This window comes from Salmo salar, chromosome 06 (genome assembly GCF_965601325.2).
Source record: "Salmo salar chromosome 06, fSalSal1, whole genome shotgun sequence".
NCBI lineage: Eukaryota > Metazoa > Chordata > Actinopteri > Salmoniformes > Salmonidae > Salmo > Salmo salar.
In genome coordinates this window covers 89,141,394-89,157,895 of record NC_138296.1, presented here as the reverse complement: position 1 = coordinate 89,157,895, position 16,502 = coordinate 89,141,394, and the positions used below count along the sequence as shown (strand labels likewise).

The window sequence follows — 16,502 nt, the reverse complement described above, 5'->3', positions numbered from 1 at the left end:
CTTAGATTTAAGTACAGTGGAAGGATGTGCCCGCCCCCTCCGACGCCCATCATCCTCTCCGATAGATACTATTCAAAACGGACTCAAACCTGGGAAACTTGCAGAGTAAATCATTTATTTTATATTATTAAGAATTAACAGCAAATGTTCATCAAAAAACAGCAAGAGAGTTAGATAATGGCTTGAGCCAAAATAAAAAATTAAAAGCTAAAATCACAACAACTTCATTAAATACTTTGTATCACAAACAGCATATTTTTGGTTTGATCAAATATATAATTGAGACAACATTCAGCTTTATAGGCTGCTCTAATATTACTGAATTGCATGCCACAGTGGACCACAGGCACAAAATAACTCATAAGCTTGTTACATTTTCCACCCTGAGCAACAGTCATTTTGATAGATTGAAAACAGATGGTAATATATTATTTTTTACATATGAATATACCTCTGTGTTACCATACCTAACATTGTTAGTAGGCTACGTAGGTCAACAAAGATGTGTCATGGTGAAAAAGTAACACATTTAGAGAGCATACTTGTCTGATGTGACATTTTAGGTGGTTCGAGCACTGAATGCTGATTGGCTGATGCCGTGGTATATCAGACCATATAACACAGGTATTTTTACTGCTCCAATTACGTTGGTAACCAGTTTATAATAGCAATAAGGCACCTCGGGGGTTTGTGATATATGGCCAATATACCACAGCTAAGGGCTGTATCCAGGCAGTCCACGTTGTGTCGTGCGAAAGAACAGCCCTTAGGCGTGGTATATTGGCCAGATATCACACCCCCGAGGGCCTTATTGCTTAAATCTACTTGAGATCATGTGAAGTGAACATGGTGGCCAGTAATGTTAGAACAACAGTGTGTTTAGGTGGTGGTTTTTGTTGCAGTGGTGGTGCGATAGTCTTCGTCCTCTTCTGGGTAGTGGGGAACGGACTTCTTGGCCACCACATTGTCCAGCCTCTGACCCATCAGGTAGGGGTTACTGACACTCTGGAATAAAAAAGGGTAAGATGGGTACTTTCCTGTTTTCCAGAGGAAATATTTAGTTGTCATGGTGCTGAAGATAAAGAAACATGTATTTGACTTCATCCAGAAATATGAGTCTAAAGCTGAATTCTCTCCTTCGGGGTAAAACAAATCAATTGTGGTGATGTGGATTCACAGAGAGCATTTCTACAAAAGCAAAACATTTTTCTCTGAGGAAAAAAACTACAGAAGAAACAAACCAATTATAGACCCACCCGTTTCCTTCTTTTGGCTCCTCCCTTCAGTTTCTGGTACAACAGCTCCTTGTTCTGAAAGGAAATATCCAAGAGTGAGTAGGGACACATAGGTATATATGTTTGTTATTGTTTTTTAACAGAAATGCCTTTTTTCTTGAATCATTGTAAACAAATTGATTAAGCCTTTTCTGGGGAACAAATATATTTTCTCTGGTTGACTTGTCTGGTGTCCACAGATGGGGTGTGGTATAAGTTAGTAGAAATCAAAACAATATATTTTTCCTAATAGAGGGTGAGATGGACTGGACTAGTTCAATAGAACAGAGTCTGACCTAAGGTCAGTTTACTGTCTCCACTCCTGAGCCCAGTGGAGTGGGCTGACGTTTCCCCTGACTCTGATCTAAGGTCAGTTTACTGTCTCCACTCCTGAGCCTAGTGGAGTGGGCTGACATTTCCCCTGACTCTGATCTAAGCTCAGTTTACTGTATTCACTCCTGAGCCAAGTGGAGTTGGCAGACATTTCCCCTGACTCTGATCTAAGGTCAGTTTTGATTTGGGGATGGTATAGGCAACATCCATAACCAGAGAAACCATAGCACCCACCCCAGTCACTCACCCACTTAGCCAGAGCAGGGTAGTCATGCTCGGGGTCGAACAGGTGCTGATGTTTCTGGAACTCCCTGCTGAACTCTGCTGTGTCTGGGGCGTTTTCCAGACACCCATCTGCAGCTACAGTACAAAAGAGGGAGCAGAGAACAGAGATTGGCCAAATACTATAGGACAGGGTTTCTCAAATCTTTTGGGATAGCAAATTCCTCAGGGACCCCCTCATAATCAGTACAGCATACAAGGAAAAACAAAATAGCATACAAGGAGTTTTACTTTGACTTCGGCAGTGCATGGCCGGACAAACTAAGTCTCAGGCCCTGGGAAGGAAAATTTTTAAGGCCCGCCTCTTGACATTGGAGAGAACATTTAGCAATTTTCAAGCTAATTTCCTGCAATTCTACACATTTAGAGTTGTTCTGTTGTTACAGCTTTAACCCATAACAGTCTAAGCCCTGTCTGGGAGGGGGGGGGGGGGGGGGGGGGGGGGGGGGGTGTAGATGTATTAAAAATAAAAAACTGAAATAACTTGTTTACATAAGTATTCAGACACTTTGCTATGAGACTCGAAATTGAGCTCAGGTGCATCCTGTTTCAATTGATCATCCTTGAGATGTTTCTACAACTTGATTGGACATGATTTGGAAAGGCACACACCCGTCTATAAGGTCCCACAGTTGACAGTGCATGTCAGAGCAAAAAACAAGCCATGAGGTCGAAGGAATTGTCCGTAGAGCTCCGAGACAGGATTGTGTCGAGGCACAGATCTGGGGATGGGTAACAAAACATTTCTGCAGCATTGAAGGTCCCCAAGAACACAGTGGCCTCCATCATTCTTAAATGGAAAAAGTTTGGAACCACCAAGACTCTTCCTAGAGCTGGCCACCCAGCCAAACTGAGCAATCGGGGGAGAAGGGCCTTGGTCAGGAGGTGACCAAGAACCTGATGGTCACTCTGACAGAGCTCCAGAGTTACTCTGTGGAGATGGGAGAAACTTCCAGAAATAAAACCAATCCTGCAGCACACCACCAATCAGGCCTTCATGGTAGAGTGGCCAGACAGAAGCCACTCCTCAGTAAAAGGCACATGTCAGCCCGCTTGGCGTTTGCTAAAAGGAACCTAAAGGACTCTCAGACCATGAGAAACAAGATTCTCTGGTCTGATGAAACGAAGATTGAACTTTTTTGAGATTTGGATGCGGACCCCCTGCAGGACCTCCACGGACCCCCAGAGGTCCGCAGACCTCACTTTGAGATCCCCTGCTATAGCAGAATACTTCATCTACATACAACAAAATCATACAGGAGAAATAGCCTTGGTAGGTGCAAATCTGTTTCTGCTTTAGCCAACTAGTCGTAGCTGTTTGCAATATCGAATGCAGAAACTAAAGTCTGTTACCCAGGCTACATCGTTGTGTTATAAAGTATGTGTCAGTCAGGCTGTCTATTTGTGTAAAGTAAGGTATAGTAGGCCTTTATGTACATGTGGAATAAGTACTGTCTACCAGTCTTTCCTATTGGACAGGGGTGAGGATGGTAACTGTCTACCAGTCTTTCCTAGTGGACAGGGGTTAGAAGGGTAACTGTCTACCTGTCTTTCCTATTGGACAGGGGTTAGGAGGGTAACTGTCTACCAGTCTTTCCTATTGGACAGGGGTTAGGAGGGTAACTGTCTACCTGTCTTTCCTATTGGACAGGGGTTAGGAGGGTAACAGTCTACCTGTCTTTCCTAGTGGACAGGGGTTAGGAGGGTAACTGTCTACCAGTCTTTCCTATTGGACAGGGGTTAGGAGGGTCAGAGTAACAGTCTACCTGTCTTTCCTAGTGGACAGGGGTTAGGAGGGTAACTGTCTACCAGTCTTTCCTATTGGACAGGGGTTAGGAGGGTAACTGTCTACCAGTCTTTCCTATTGGACAGGGGTTAGGAGGGTAACTGTCTACCTGTCTTTCCTATTGGACAGGGGTTAGGAGGGTAACTGTCTACCTGTCTTTCCTAGTGGACAGGGGTTAGGAGGGTAACTGTCTACCAGTCTTTCCTATTGAACAGGGGTTAGGAGGGTAACTGTCTACCTGTCTTTCCTAGTGGACAGGGGTTAGGAGGGTAACTGTCTACCAGTCTTTCCTAGTGGACAGGGGTTAGAAGGGTAACTGTCTACCAGTCTTTCCTATTGGACAGGGGTTAGGAGGGTAACTGTCTACCTGTCTTTCCTATTGGACAGGGGTTAGGAGGGTAACTGTCTACCAGTCTTTCCTATTGGACAGGGGTTAGGAGGGTAACTGTCTACCAGTCTTTCCTAGTGGACAGGGGTTAGGAGGGTAACTGTCTACCAGTCTTTCCTAGTGGACAGGGGTTAGGAGGGTAACTGTCTACCAGTATTTCCTATTGGACAGGGGTTAGGAGGGTAACTGTCTACCTGTCTTTCCTATTGGACAGGGGTTAGGAGGGTAACTGTCTACCAGTCTTTCCTATTGGACAGGGGTTAGGAGGGTAACTGTCTACCAGTCTTTCCTAGTGGACAGGGGTTAGGAGGGTAACTGTCTACCAGTCTTTCCTATTGGACAGGGGTTAGGAGGGTAACTGTCTACCAGTCTTTCCTATTGGACAGGGGTTAGGAGGGTAACTGTCTACCAGTCTTTCCTATTGGACAGGGGTTAGGAGGGTAACTGTCTACCTGTCTTTCCTAGTGGACAGGGTTTAGGAGGGTCAGAGTAACAGTCTACCTGTCTTTCCTATTGGACAGGGGTTAGGAGGGTAACTGTCTACCTGTCTTTCCCACTGGACATGGGTTAGGAGGGTCGGGGTATCCATGGTCCTCACTGAAGTCTTTAGGGATGTTGTCCCCTGTCAGCTCAGCTACGATGTTGGGGATGTTTCCATAGGGACCCAGGTGCTGTAGTCCCTCATGAGCTCCACCTAATGGAGGAAACACAGCATAACAGGGACACCTTATTGTTTATTCATTGACCGAGACAGAGAGGACATGTTTACTACTGTTTTTACATTTTAAATGTGATTACTACATTTTAAATGTGATTACTGCATTTTGAAAGTCAAGTCAATATCGTAATAAGAATAAGTAATATCACCTACTCAGCCTAGATATCACCATATTGTTATTACGTTCCATCTCCAAAACAAAATCCCAAGTACAGAAAGCCAAGGAAAGAAATGTCAACATAATCTCCATAATGGTACTGGGAACTATAACCATTGGCTTGGCGAAAATAATGCTCTCTCTCTCTCTCCCACAGAATATATCCCCTTAATACTCCTGATTAACATTTGGCAGGAGCACATATAAAATAGCTTATGCATTGATGTAAACTCCATTATAGCAGTGATTTCTCCCAGGCTTTGAACTGGGCACACGATTTGGTGGTGTAAAAACTTGTAGGGAATATTTATTTATTTTTATGTCCTGCTTTAGAGGGTAGAGTATATTTCTTAGACGTAACCATCGGCCAAATCATGACACATCCCAGATATACACAAACTAGGCTGATGGTTGTTCTAAAATGTTAGGTTAACATAATAAAGTTGACTACCTATTTTGTTAGATATAGTCCTGTTGTTACTGTACTTCACTAGCTAGGTTTATTATTAGTCAGGTATTTAGAAGGTTTCCATCCAATTGGTGACAGATTTCCATGCAAATATTCTAACATCTGCATAAAAACAATATGCTAATTTTCCCACCAGAGTGGTGTTTCCATCCAACTGACTTGTTCCTGTTAAAATGATGTGCGTAATGATGTAGTGAACATTAAAAAACGCTTGTGGGTAAGTTCTCAGGTTTCCATCGCATTTACAACTTCACTGATGGTTTTGTCACAAAAAAAAGTTGTCAAGTTTATCATAATTTATTCCATCTGCCTAAAGACTTTGCATGCCTTCCATGTGGTGGTGGTGGTAGTACGAGAGAGGAAGAGGCAAAGGGAAAGAATTTACTCAACCCAAAATCTGTCCATGCAAGATAAACAGACCAAGTGGGGAGGTCTACAGAACTGGACTGGCCATCTGGCATTTCGGGCAAATGCCAGATGGGCTGGTCCATTTATAGCCCAGTAGGCCTGTCTAACTTGGGTTTGTTGCACAAAATGATCATTATCTCACGAATAATGGGGGCCTTGAGAAAACAAAATGGGCGGTGTGGGGGCCTCAAGGAAAAGATTGGCCGTTGTGTTAGAAATGCCAGTTCCGATTTTTGGTCCTAGTCCGCCCCTGGATGTCTATGAGAGTGTCGAATTATGTGAGGCTTATTTGATCAAATATATATATTTTTATTGTTTAAGTTGTTCCAAATGTACTGATGTAAGCACGTGGCATTCCAGAAACTTTGAGAAAAACGACTGAGTTGAGGCTGGCATATCTGCCCTCTCATTGGCTAGAATGGTCCCACCTGATCTCGCCTCTTCCCATCTGCCTTACATCTTTGAGGACATGTACTATATTTCCAGTTTTAGAGCAGTCACTGGACCATCTTGTCAATATAATAGATCATTTTCGGTAGTACAACAAAACATGTCATTGCGTGACTCCAAGTTTACTGCGATATGATTGTTATTATATCAATATTTGCGCATAAAAGCATTTCCACCGCAATTGTCACATAATCAATTTCCCTGACAAAAAAGATCACCTTGTCTTGAGTATTTTGTTTAGTCGACATATTACAGACAAATTTGCTGTTTACATAAGTCCTGAATTTGTTTTATTTTTTATGAGTCAGGTAATTAATCCACATTAAGTGGTTGGATGGAAACGTGGTTATTGACCAAAAACAAATGGATACAGAATAAGCACAAAATAGATAACACTGAAAACTACTATCCATACCTATGGCTATAACAGACAACTCCTTTAACCCATACATTATTATTAGAAATCATGGACCATAATCACCTACCTTGAATGCTCTGTGGCCCCACGATGTTGGTGGCCTGGTGAGCAGGGTACTCGACCCTGGGCCGAGCGATGCCCAGCTGCTCCATGACTCCGTGTAGGAGACGCTGAATGTCGGCCTCAGATACCTGGTCCGCCGTGCGGGGGCTCCGGGCTGATGCCAGCCCCGCTATCCACACCAGAACAATCAGCAGCACTGTTCTACTCAACCTGACTGCTGAAGCCATCTCTGGTGTCAGCTATAGGGAGATAAAAAAACGATGTTGCTTATAATGTCTAATAGGCCTATATGTTGTGTCTAATGTATTTAGTAGAAGATTTAACTGAAAAACGTGTTCTAATTATATTCTATTTCATCAGAAGAAAGTCCATCAGACAGGAACCATCATTCGAAAACTGTATGGAGTTAGAACAGTTCTTTTTATACCACATTGTGAAACAAAGTCAAACATGGTACAGACCATCATTAATAATGCATTACATCATCTATACACATGTATGCATAAACAAAAAAAGTAAAGTGGATAAATGGACAATTAGGCACTTATAAAAGAAAGGTCTCCGTTCAAGGATAAGGTGGCAGGCTTTACCGCAGGCACTGGCATAGAACATAAGCTTACCAGATAGCATACAGTATAAACATGTCAGGAAATTAGCTATAAAACTGCAAACGGAGTAGAATAGCAGGAAATTTGTTCAAGAATTACTGAGTCGGGACAATCCTTGTCCAGCAGGTAAACTTTATTTTTATAGTGAAAAAAATATGTTGTTCCATTATTTGATCTTAAAATGTTAATTTAGGATCATTTTAAGGGAAAAGATTTGTTTTGGTCATTTTCGAAAATACTTTCAATATTATTAATTTCCATGTCGACTCTATGCCTTGAAACTCATGTCGACTCTATGCCATGTCGACTCTATGCCCTATTTTGTAGTATTACAGTCTGAAATGTGTATTTATTAAATAGAGATGTTTTTTTGTCGCTGGCCTACATACAATACGTCAATATCAAATTGGAATTCTCTTTTTTTGAAATTTGTACAAATTAATAAAAAATGAAAAGCTGAAATGTCTTGAGTCAATAAGAATTCAACCCCTTTGTTATGGCAAGCCTAAATAAATTCATAAGTTTAAAAAGTCACATTAGTTGCAAGGACTTACTCTGTGCTCAATAATAGTGTATCATGAATTTTGAATGACTACCTAGTGTCTCTACCCCACACATACGATTATCAGTTGAGCAGTGAACTTCAAACACAGATTCAACCACAAAGACCAGTAATGGTCTAGAAGGTTCTCTACTTCTGATTGTTTTTAAATCTAACAATACTGGAATCACAATGATCACAACCATAAACTTAACTCAATCTGCCTGACAGATACAAAAATGTTATATTGAAATAGTTTGAGTAATAAAGCTACTGAGGAAAAGCTAAATTGCTACTGTGTTTTCCAATGCCTTTCAAAGAAGGACACCTATTGGTAAACTGGTAAAAAAAAAAAAATTAAAAGCAGACATTGAATATCCCTTTGAGCATGTTGAAGCTATGCATTACACTTTGGATGGTGTATCAATACACCCAGTCACTACAAAGATTCAGGCGTCCTTCCTAACTCAGTTGCCGGAGAGGAAGAAAACTAAGGGATTTCACCGTGACTTTAAAAAAGTTGTAGTTTAATGGCTGTGATATAAAACTGAGATTGGATCAACAACATTGTAGTTACTCCACAATACTAACCTAACTGACAGAGTGAAAAGTAGGGAGCCTGTACAGAAAATAAATATTCCAAAACATGCATCTTGTTTGCCAAAAAGCACTAAAGTACCACTGAAAAATGTGGCAAAGCAATTCACTTTTTGTCCTGAATACAAAGTATTATGTTTGCGGCAAATCTAATGCAACATTACTGAGTACTACTCTCCATATTTCAAGCATACTGGTGGCTGCATCATGTTAAAGGCATGCTTGTAATCGTTAAGGACAGGAGTTTTTCAGGATAAAAAAAAAACATAATGGAGCTAAGCAGACAAAATCCTAAAGGAAAACCTGGTTCAGTCTTCTTTCCAATAGACACTGGGAGATGAATTCACATTTCAGCAGGACAATAACTTAAACACAGCCCAAATCTACACTGGAATTGCTCACCAAGACGACAGTGAATATTCCTGAGTGGCTGAGATGGACTTAAATCTTCTTGAAAAATCTATGTCAAGACCTGAAAATGGTTGTCTAGCAATGATCAACAACCAATTTGACAGAGCTTGAAGAATTTACAAAATAATTATGGGAAAATGTTCTACATTTGAGGTGTGGAAAGCACTTACCCAGAAAGACTGTAGTCGCTGCCAAAGGTGCTTCTACAAACTATTGACTTAAGGGTGTGAATACTTATGTAAACAAGATATGCTAACATTTCTAAAAATATGTTTTCACTTCGACGTTATGGGGTAGTGTGTAGATGGGTGAGATGTTTAATATGTAATCCTTTTTGAATACAGGCTGTAAAACAAAATGTGGAATATGCCAAGGGGTATGAGTACTTTCTGAAGGCACCGTAAATTAAATCAGGAATTGAAAGGGTTCAACTATACCATAAAGACCCATTAATGTCCTCATTACATGTAGTGAAACAAGACCAGTAATGGTCTGGAAAGTTCTCCATTTCAGATTTAAAAACAAATACTGGAATCACCATGATCACAACCATAAACTGTCAACTCAATCTGCCTGATGAATTCAATGTAACACATTAGTATCCGTTTTCAGAGAAGTAATGCTACAGTGAAAAAGAAATTGTTATGCTATACACCACTTGAATGAAAAATCTTATTTTTTAAATTCAGTAAAAAGATAGTTATTGGGGATTTTCAAATGAATTATTTTCATGTTTTACAAACGTTTGTATGTGTTGTCAACTCTGTCATTGATGGCTAATCCCCTTAAAATAAAAATATTTTTTTCTCAATATTGAGAAAAAGAAATCTGGTAAATCACTGTTCAGCAGCATATGCTTAAACAATGAACGTATTTCCTGTGCTAGACCCAAAGGATGCTTTCTTTAGAAAACGTTTTAAATCTGGAACACATACCATTACCCCTGGAGCATTTCACAATGCTACAAAAGAAGATTTGGATCACATATTTGAATAATTTCAAAATATTATAATTAAACAATCAATGCCTTTAAATACTTGGACAATAATTGTCAACAAAAAAAAGCCTTTCATGGTGTCTGACACCAGTTTTATGTTTGTTCCTTTACATGGGTCAGCTGATACTTTGGTCTATCAATATATTTTAAAATGGTTAACATTAGGGCAAATATTTGAGATGAAGAATCCCTGAGCTCTAAAACAGCAACAAAAATCTCAGCCCCATAACAAAATAGCACGAGAAACTATGAAACTGCACATTTCTCCGCACAAACGTTTAAAAAGACCTTGCGCCCTGTGAAACTATTTTCATCAAAAATATTCAAATGTTTTGTATGGACAACCTTATGTGACCGTTGGTTTACTGAAACCGTATTGATGTTTCCCCTATAGGCAAATAATGTCACACCATTTGGTCCCAAATATCGCTGTTGATGCCTAAATAATGTTGACACGGGCATAACCTATACTAACCATAATAATTCCAAAATTACGCACATAAGATTTACAGAGACAACACCGTTTTATGTCCAGAATGAAAATACATGTACATTGCATGCATCGGGCTAATTAGCCATATTAATCAAATCAGTATATGGACTTAAGGCATATGTGCGTCTGCGTCTTTTCTGTAAAAACAAAATGTAGGTCCGCCATCAAACGTTTAGCCCTACGTCAGAGGGAAATATGCTCCAGTCATCCCAAGATTTAGATACACCAATAAACGATATTAATTCAGCAGATGCAATATTATTAGGCTACTGTTAGGCATATCTTAAAAGGCCAATACGATATTTATCTGAACCTTACAATATAGCGTTTCCCTTACCGTGTATCCTGGATGCGAGGAGCAAGAGCCTGTAATGCTGAACGAGGATGCAGTGGTCCTTGCTCCACAGTTTATTAGCCTACCACTGTTGCCAGGCTCCGAAAATAACTGGTATCTCCGTGAATGTCATTGGTTGGCGGACAACGTTAATAATTAAGCGAATCAGTGTGCCATATTCGTTTTCTTGTGTGCTTTACAAATTAGCAGACAGACATGCAATAGCCTAAGATGTGGCTAAAATAGTAATGTCATACCTTTGACTCCAAAGTAGTATTAAAAATAAACCTATTTATTAAAACAAATTTTAGTTTTACAGACATGTTGGACTACAGGAAATATGTACAGGGAAATAAATTAAATATCCAGAAGTCCAAAAGTTTCTAAAGACAAATAAAATGTGACATTCACAGGGTTACATTTTCATCTTCAATGCAAAACAGTGACAACTGACATATGGACCTTGATGTGTGATGAATTGAGATCTCTCTATTTGATAGAGACTATAGAGTGGTGCGTCTCCTGCTCTTCCAGGGGGTTAGGTTCAGCTTTCCCAGACCAGGATACCTGTGGATACTGTCACCTCCCTTCAGCCTTTTGGCCGAAAAACACCCAACGTTTCCCGAATCCATTCTGAGGGGGAATGGACAGGGAATGAGAAGTGTTAATAGTTCCACCCATGTGGGGCAGAATCCTACCTTGATCGGTTTCTCTGAGCTTTGTTAAAAAGATATCACACAAAACTAAATGTTACCTTTTCAGTGTTTTGCTCTGTACTCTGCAGCTCTCTGTCCTCACTGGGGTGGAGGGAGATCTGGCCAACCGAGCTGAAGGACTTGAGCCTGCTTTCCCTGGGTAAAGAAGTTCATTTCATGATGAATTTATCACAAGCTCAAATGAAAAGTCTCTGAAACATTGTCATTATGCTGCACACACAATCTGACAGCCCAAATTCATGTGGAAAAATAGATTGTAAACATGTACCTGAGCAAAATGTTTCGCTCCTGAAAAGCTGAATGTCTGGGAAGGCCTCCAAACCCAGGCTCTTTCTGAGCGGCCGTCTCTTCCTGCAGGGAGACATTTCAGCATGACCTGGGATGCCCTCCATGATCACCTGAGGAACCACACCTATAGACAGAGACAATTTATTTAACCAGGCAAGTCAGTTAAGAACAAATTCTTATTTACAATGATGGCCTACCCCGGCCAAACCCTAACGACACTGGGCCAATTGTCCGCCGCCCTATGGGACTCCCAATCACAGCCGATTGTGATACAGCTTGGAATCGAACCAGGGTCTGTAGTAACACCTCTAGCACTGAAATGCAGTGCCTTAGAACGCTGTGCCAATCGGGAGTCCCCCTACATCACATCATCATATGAGTCCCGTCCTACATCTGATGGGTGAAATCAATCGAGGTGGAGAGTCATACCAAAGGAATGGACATTCTCTATGAAGGTATAGACCACAGCCTTCAGTTTCATATATGTGTCCATCCCCCCTGTTCCGTGGCTGGGAGGAAGCAGGCTCGGGGCAAAGATCACAGCCAGGTTACTATTGGTCATCCTGTTCTCTGCACACCTTAGAAAAGCAGAGAGAAGACAATTGATGATCTCAATAAGAACCGGAACTACAAGTCACTTTGGATCAAAAGCATCTGCTAAATGGTATAATATTATTGTCTCAGAGTGCCGAAAAAGAATGGTCTGGACCTTTACACAGCTTGAAAATTCCAGAAAATTATGTCATGGCTTTAGAAGCTTCTGATAGGCTAATTGACAGAATTTGAGTCAATTGGAGGTTTACCTGTGGATGTATTTCAAGGCCTACCTTCAAACTCAGTGCCTCGTTGCTTGACATCATGGGAAAATCAAAAGAAATCAGCCAAAAAAAACAAGTCTGGTTCATCCTTGGGAGCAATTTCCAAATGCCTGAAGGCACCACGTTCATCTGTGCAAACAATAGTACGCAACTATAAACACCATCAGACCACGCAGCCGTCATACCGCTCAGGAAGGAGAAGCGTTCTGTCTCCTACAGATGAACGTACTTTGGTGCGAAAAGTGCAAATCAATCCCAGAACAACAGCAAAGGACCTTTTGAAGATGCTGGAGGAAACAGGTACAAAATTATCTATATCCACAGTAAAACGAGTCCTATATCGAAATAACCTGAAAGGCAGCTTAGCAAGGAAGAAGCCACAGCTCCAAAACTGCCATAAAAAAGCCAGACTACGGTTTGCAACTGCACATGGGGACAAAGATCATGTTGTGGTTGGGGTGCTTTGCTGCAGGAGGTACTGGTGCACTTCACAAAAATAGATGGCATCATGAGAAAGGAACATGTTGCAGATATATTAAAGCAACATCAAGACATCAGTCAGGAAGTTAAAGCTTGGTCACAAATGGGTCTTCCAAATGGACAATGACCCCAAGCACACTTACAAAGTTGTGGCAAAATGACTTAAGGACAACAAAGTCAAGGTATTGGAGAGGCCATCAAAGCCCTGACCTCAATCCTATAGAAAATGTGTGGGCAGAACTGAAAAAGCATGTTCAAGCAAGGAGGCCTACAAACCTGACTCAGTTACACCAGCTCTGTCAGAAAGAATGCGCCAAAATTCACCCAACTTATTGTGGGAAGCTTGTGGAAGGCTACCTGAAACATTTGACCCAAGTTAAACAATTTAAAGGCAATGCTACCAAATACTAATTGAGTGCATGTAAACTTCTGACCCACTGGGAATGTGATGAAAGAAATAAAAGCTGAAATAAATAATCCAATGTTATTCTGACATTTCACATTCTTAAAATAAAGTGGTGATCCTAACTGACCTAAGACAGGGAATTTCTACTAGGATTAAATGTCAGGAATTGTGAAAACTGAGTTTAAATGTCTTTGGCTAAGGTGTATGTAAACTTCCGACTTCAACTGTATATACAAGGAGTACCAGATCAATGTGCAGGGGTAATAGCTATATACAGGGAGTACCAGATCAATGTGCAGGGGTAAAAGCTATATACAGAGAGTACCAGTACCAGGTCAATGTGCAGGGGTAATAGCTATACGCAGGGAGTACCAGATCAATGTGCAGGGGTAATAGCTATATGCAGGGAGTACCAGATCAATGTGCAGGGGTAATAGCTATATACAGGGAGTACCAGATCAATGTGCAGGGGTAATAGCTATATACAGGGAGTTCCAGTACCAGATCAATGTGCAGGGATATGAAGTATTGAGGTAGATATGTACTGTACATGAAGGCAGGGTAAAGTGACTAGGCATCAGGATAGATACTATTAAGAGTAAAATAAAGAACAGAGTAGCAGCAGCATATGAGTGTGACTCTTGTGTGTGTATAGAGTCAGTGCAAGAGACTAATGTCTATTTAGCAGTTATGGCTTGGGAGGTAGAAGCTGTCTCGAACCTGCTGGTCCGAAAGCCGATGCTTCAGAACCATTTTCCGGACGGTAGCAGAGTGAACAGTCTAGTACACTTTCCCTTTTGCCTGCTATTCCCCCACAATAGCAATGCTATCTCCAAACATATTACCTGTGGGAGACCTTTGAGAGGAAGTGGAAGAAATAACTGAGGAAAGCAAAGTTCCTGTCAGGCAGTAGGCAGGACAGCAGCTGGGTGGCCAAGGCCCTCTCCTCCAAAGTGGGTAATAGCTGGGCCTTCAGCAGGGCTGGAGAAAGAAAATGTGTTGCTGTCTATTATTGTCACAGACTCACTTCACACAGGTTCTCTATTCATGAAACACCTCACAGTATTCAGTGGACATGATCCTAGAGCAGCAATTCTATTCTGAGACACTTTATGAATATGGGCCCAGAATTCCCCCCATTAGAGCCGGGATTTAAAACCAGTGACCTTCTCCAACCTCTAGGCTGCCTACCTGAGTGGAGGTCTGAGGGAAATAGAGGGTCTGGAAGCTCACGGCAGAACAGCTTCAAAAGGCTGGCCACGTCACAGGGGAGGGCTGTGGATAGACATGCCTCCCCATGGTCTAGTTTGGCCTGTGATATTGTTGGTGGTGTGGGGGCATGGTGAGGAAAGAGGGGGAAGAGTCCATCAGATAACAAAACAAGTCTTAAATTGACATTCTTTAAAATCAACAATAATCTGTGCATGTTGAAGTCACACTTACCCTAAGGGTCCTCAGGCGAACAACAGAGCCGGATTTTCTGAAAAGGCCATCAGTCCCAGCATGCTCCAGTAGATACTCACAGGCATCCACTAGAAAGCTACATTGAAGTTGTAATATTAATAGGAATTCTTATTTCTCACTTGTTGTAAATTGTTAGAATAGAGCCTGTGTGTTCTTACTAGGGTAGCAAAGACAGGGTATTTTACAGGAAACTCCGTTAACTACCAGAATCTTGGAATCTTTCAAGGATTTTATGTAATCTATCAAAATACATCTAGTGGCTCTTTTGGGTACTTCAGATTATCACACATGTCTAATTATCTGTCTCCCTCTGGCCTTGTTACATGTAAAATATATTAAATACAATGAGTTTAAAATGAAATGTTGTAAATCATTATTCTAAATATAAACAAACATGATCCTAAATATATAGTGAATATCATTGGTGTTTAATATGAGGGTTTCGGCATTTAATTTTTTTTTTATTATACACTTAAAACATCTTACTATGTCAATATGGATTCGTTGCCAATGTTTTGACGTCAAACTGGTGGCAGTTGTGAAAAAAAATCAAGTTGGAATATTTGCATAGGTAATTGAATATAATGCCATTGTTGAATAGATGCTGTTTTCATGAATTAGGCCATTTTCTCGTGAACATTATGTTGTCTCTACTAGAAACTCATGGACACAGCTATACATTTCTTAAGTGTAATATATATCTATAAAATACATTTTTCTATAAAGTTAAAGTATAAAATTACCAAACTTACAATATATTGCCATAGATTGTTAATTATCAAAATGACGGAAGAGTCAGGTATGTTTGGTAAATTACCAGTACCTTTGCAACCCTAGTTCTTACCAGGGTAGCAGCCCACACTGAGGCATGTAACACAATGGCAAACTCTCCAGTGGCACTCCAAACACTTTGGTACCACCTGTAAACCTTTTCTCTTTCTTCCTTCCACAGTTCTTCAGCTTTATCCTGTGAACCACACGGAGATGTTCCAATACAGAGAGACGGACCATGTCACTAGGCCCATCTGAAATCTTCATATTTCTGTCACTCTTTTTGCAGGTAAAAAATAAACAGTAGAAGCAAAGCAGAGTAGTCCTAAATGTTACTTAACAGTTTCTTCCAGGTAAACTATTTTAAGAGTACAATTGCTGATGACTCTGAAAAGTCACTTGTTGTTCCTAGGGTGCAATTATTGGCATCATTATCACCTGTGGCACTGTGAGGACACACCCTTCAATGAAGCGCCACTGCCTGGAAGATGCAAAACATTAATCAGACTGAAGGTGGTGCTATATCATCACCTTAGCACTTAGTAGGCTTACAGGCGAACCTGCCTAGGCCTGGCCTAGTCAATGGCTGTGTTCGAGAGCATCAAAACCGTGATGTATCATGGGTAAATTGTGACTGACTGATCTACAAATCATATTGAGTAGTTATTTGGCCAGCTGTATTGGCCAGTAAATTGATGAAGGAAACAATATTGTGTGATATTTGGATGTAGGCCTACTAGTCGTTGTGTTGAACTGTTACACTGTTACCAGCATCTTCATTTGGGAGCTTTGCCTATAATTTCATGATGTGGTGGATGATGATTTAATTACA

At 40.8% G+C, this 16,502-nt stretch overlaps 1 protein-coding gene across 1 annotated transcript; it reads right to left on the bottom strand.

Annotated features, from left to right (window-relative positions):
• Nucleotides 1-94: 94 nt before the first annotated feature.
• LOC106608260 (uncharacterized) lies at nucleotides 95-16,041 on the bottom strand. The gene is made up of 15 exons (XM_082976181.1): nucleotides 15,744-16,041; nucleotides 14,879-14,975; nucleotides 14,627-14,747; nucleotides 14,281-14,416; nucleotides 12,161-12,309; nucleotides 11,712-11,855; nucleotides 11,482-11,578; nucleotides 11,232-11,360; nucleotides 11,045-11,056; nucleotides 10,731-10,845; nucleotides 6,751-6,985; nucleotides 4,608-4,757; nucleotides 1,855-1,967; nucleotides 1,257-1,310; nucleotides 95-1,005 (listed from the first exon to the last, which is right to left on the bottom strand). Exons 1-15 carry the CDS (start codon nucleotides 15,935-15,937, stop codon nucleotides 880-882), a joined length of 1,872 nt encoding a protein of 623 aa, XP_082832307.1. The 5' UTR covers nucleotides 15,938-16,041; the 3' UTR covers nucleotides 95-879.
• Nucleotides 16,042-16,502: the final 461 nt, after the last annotated feature.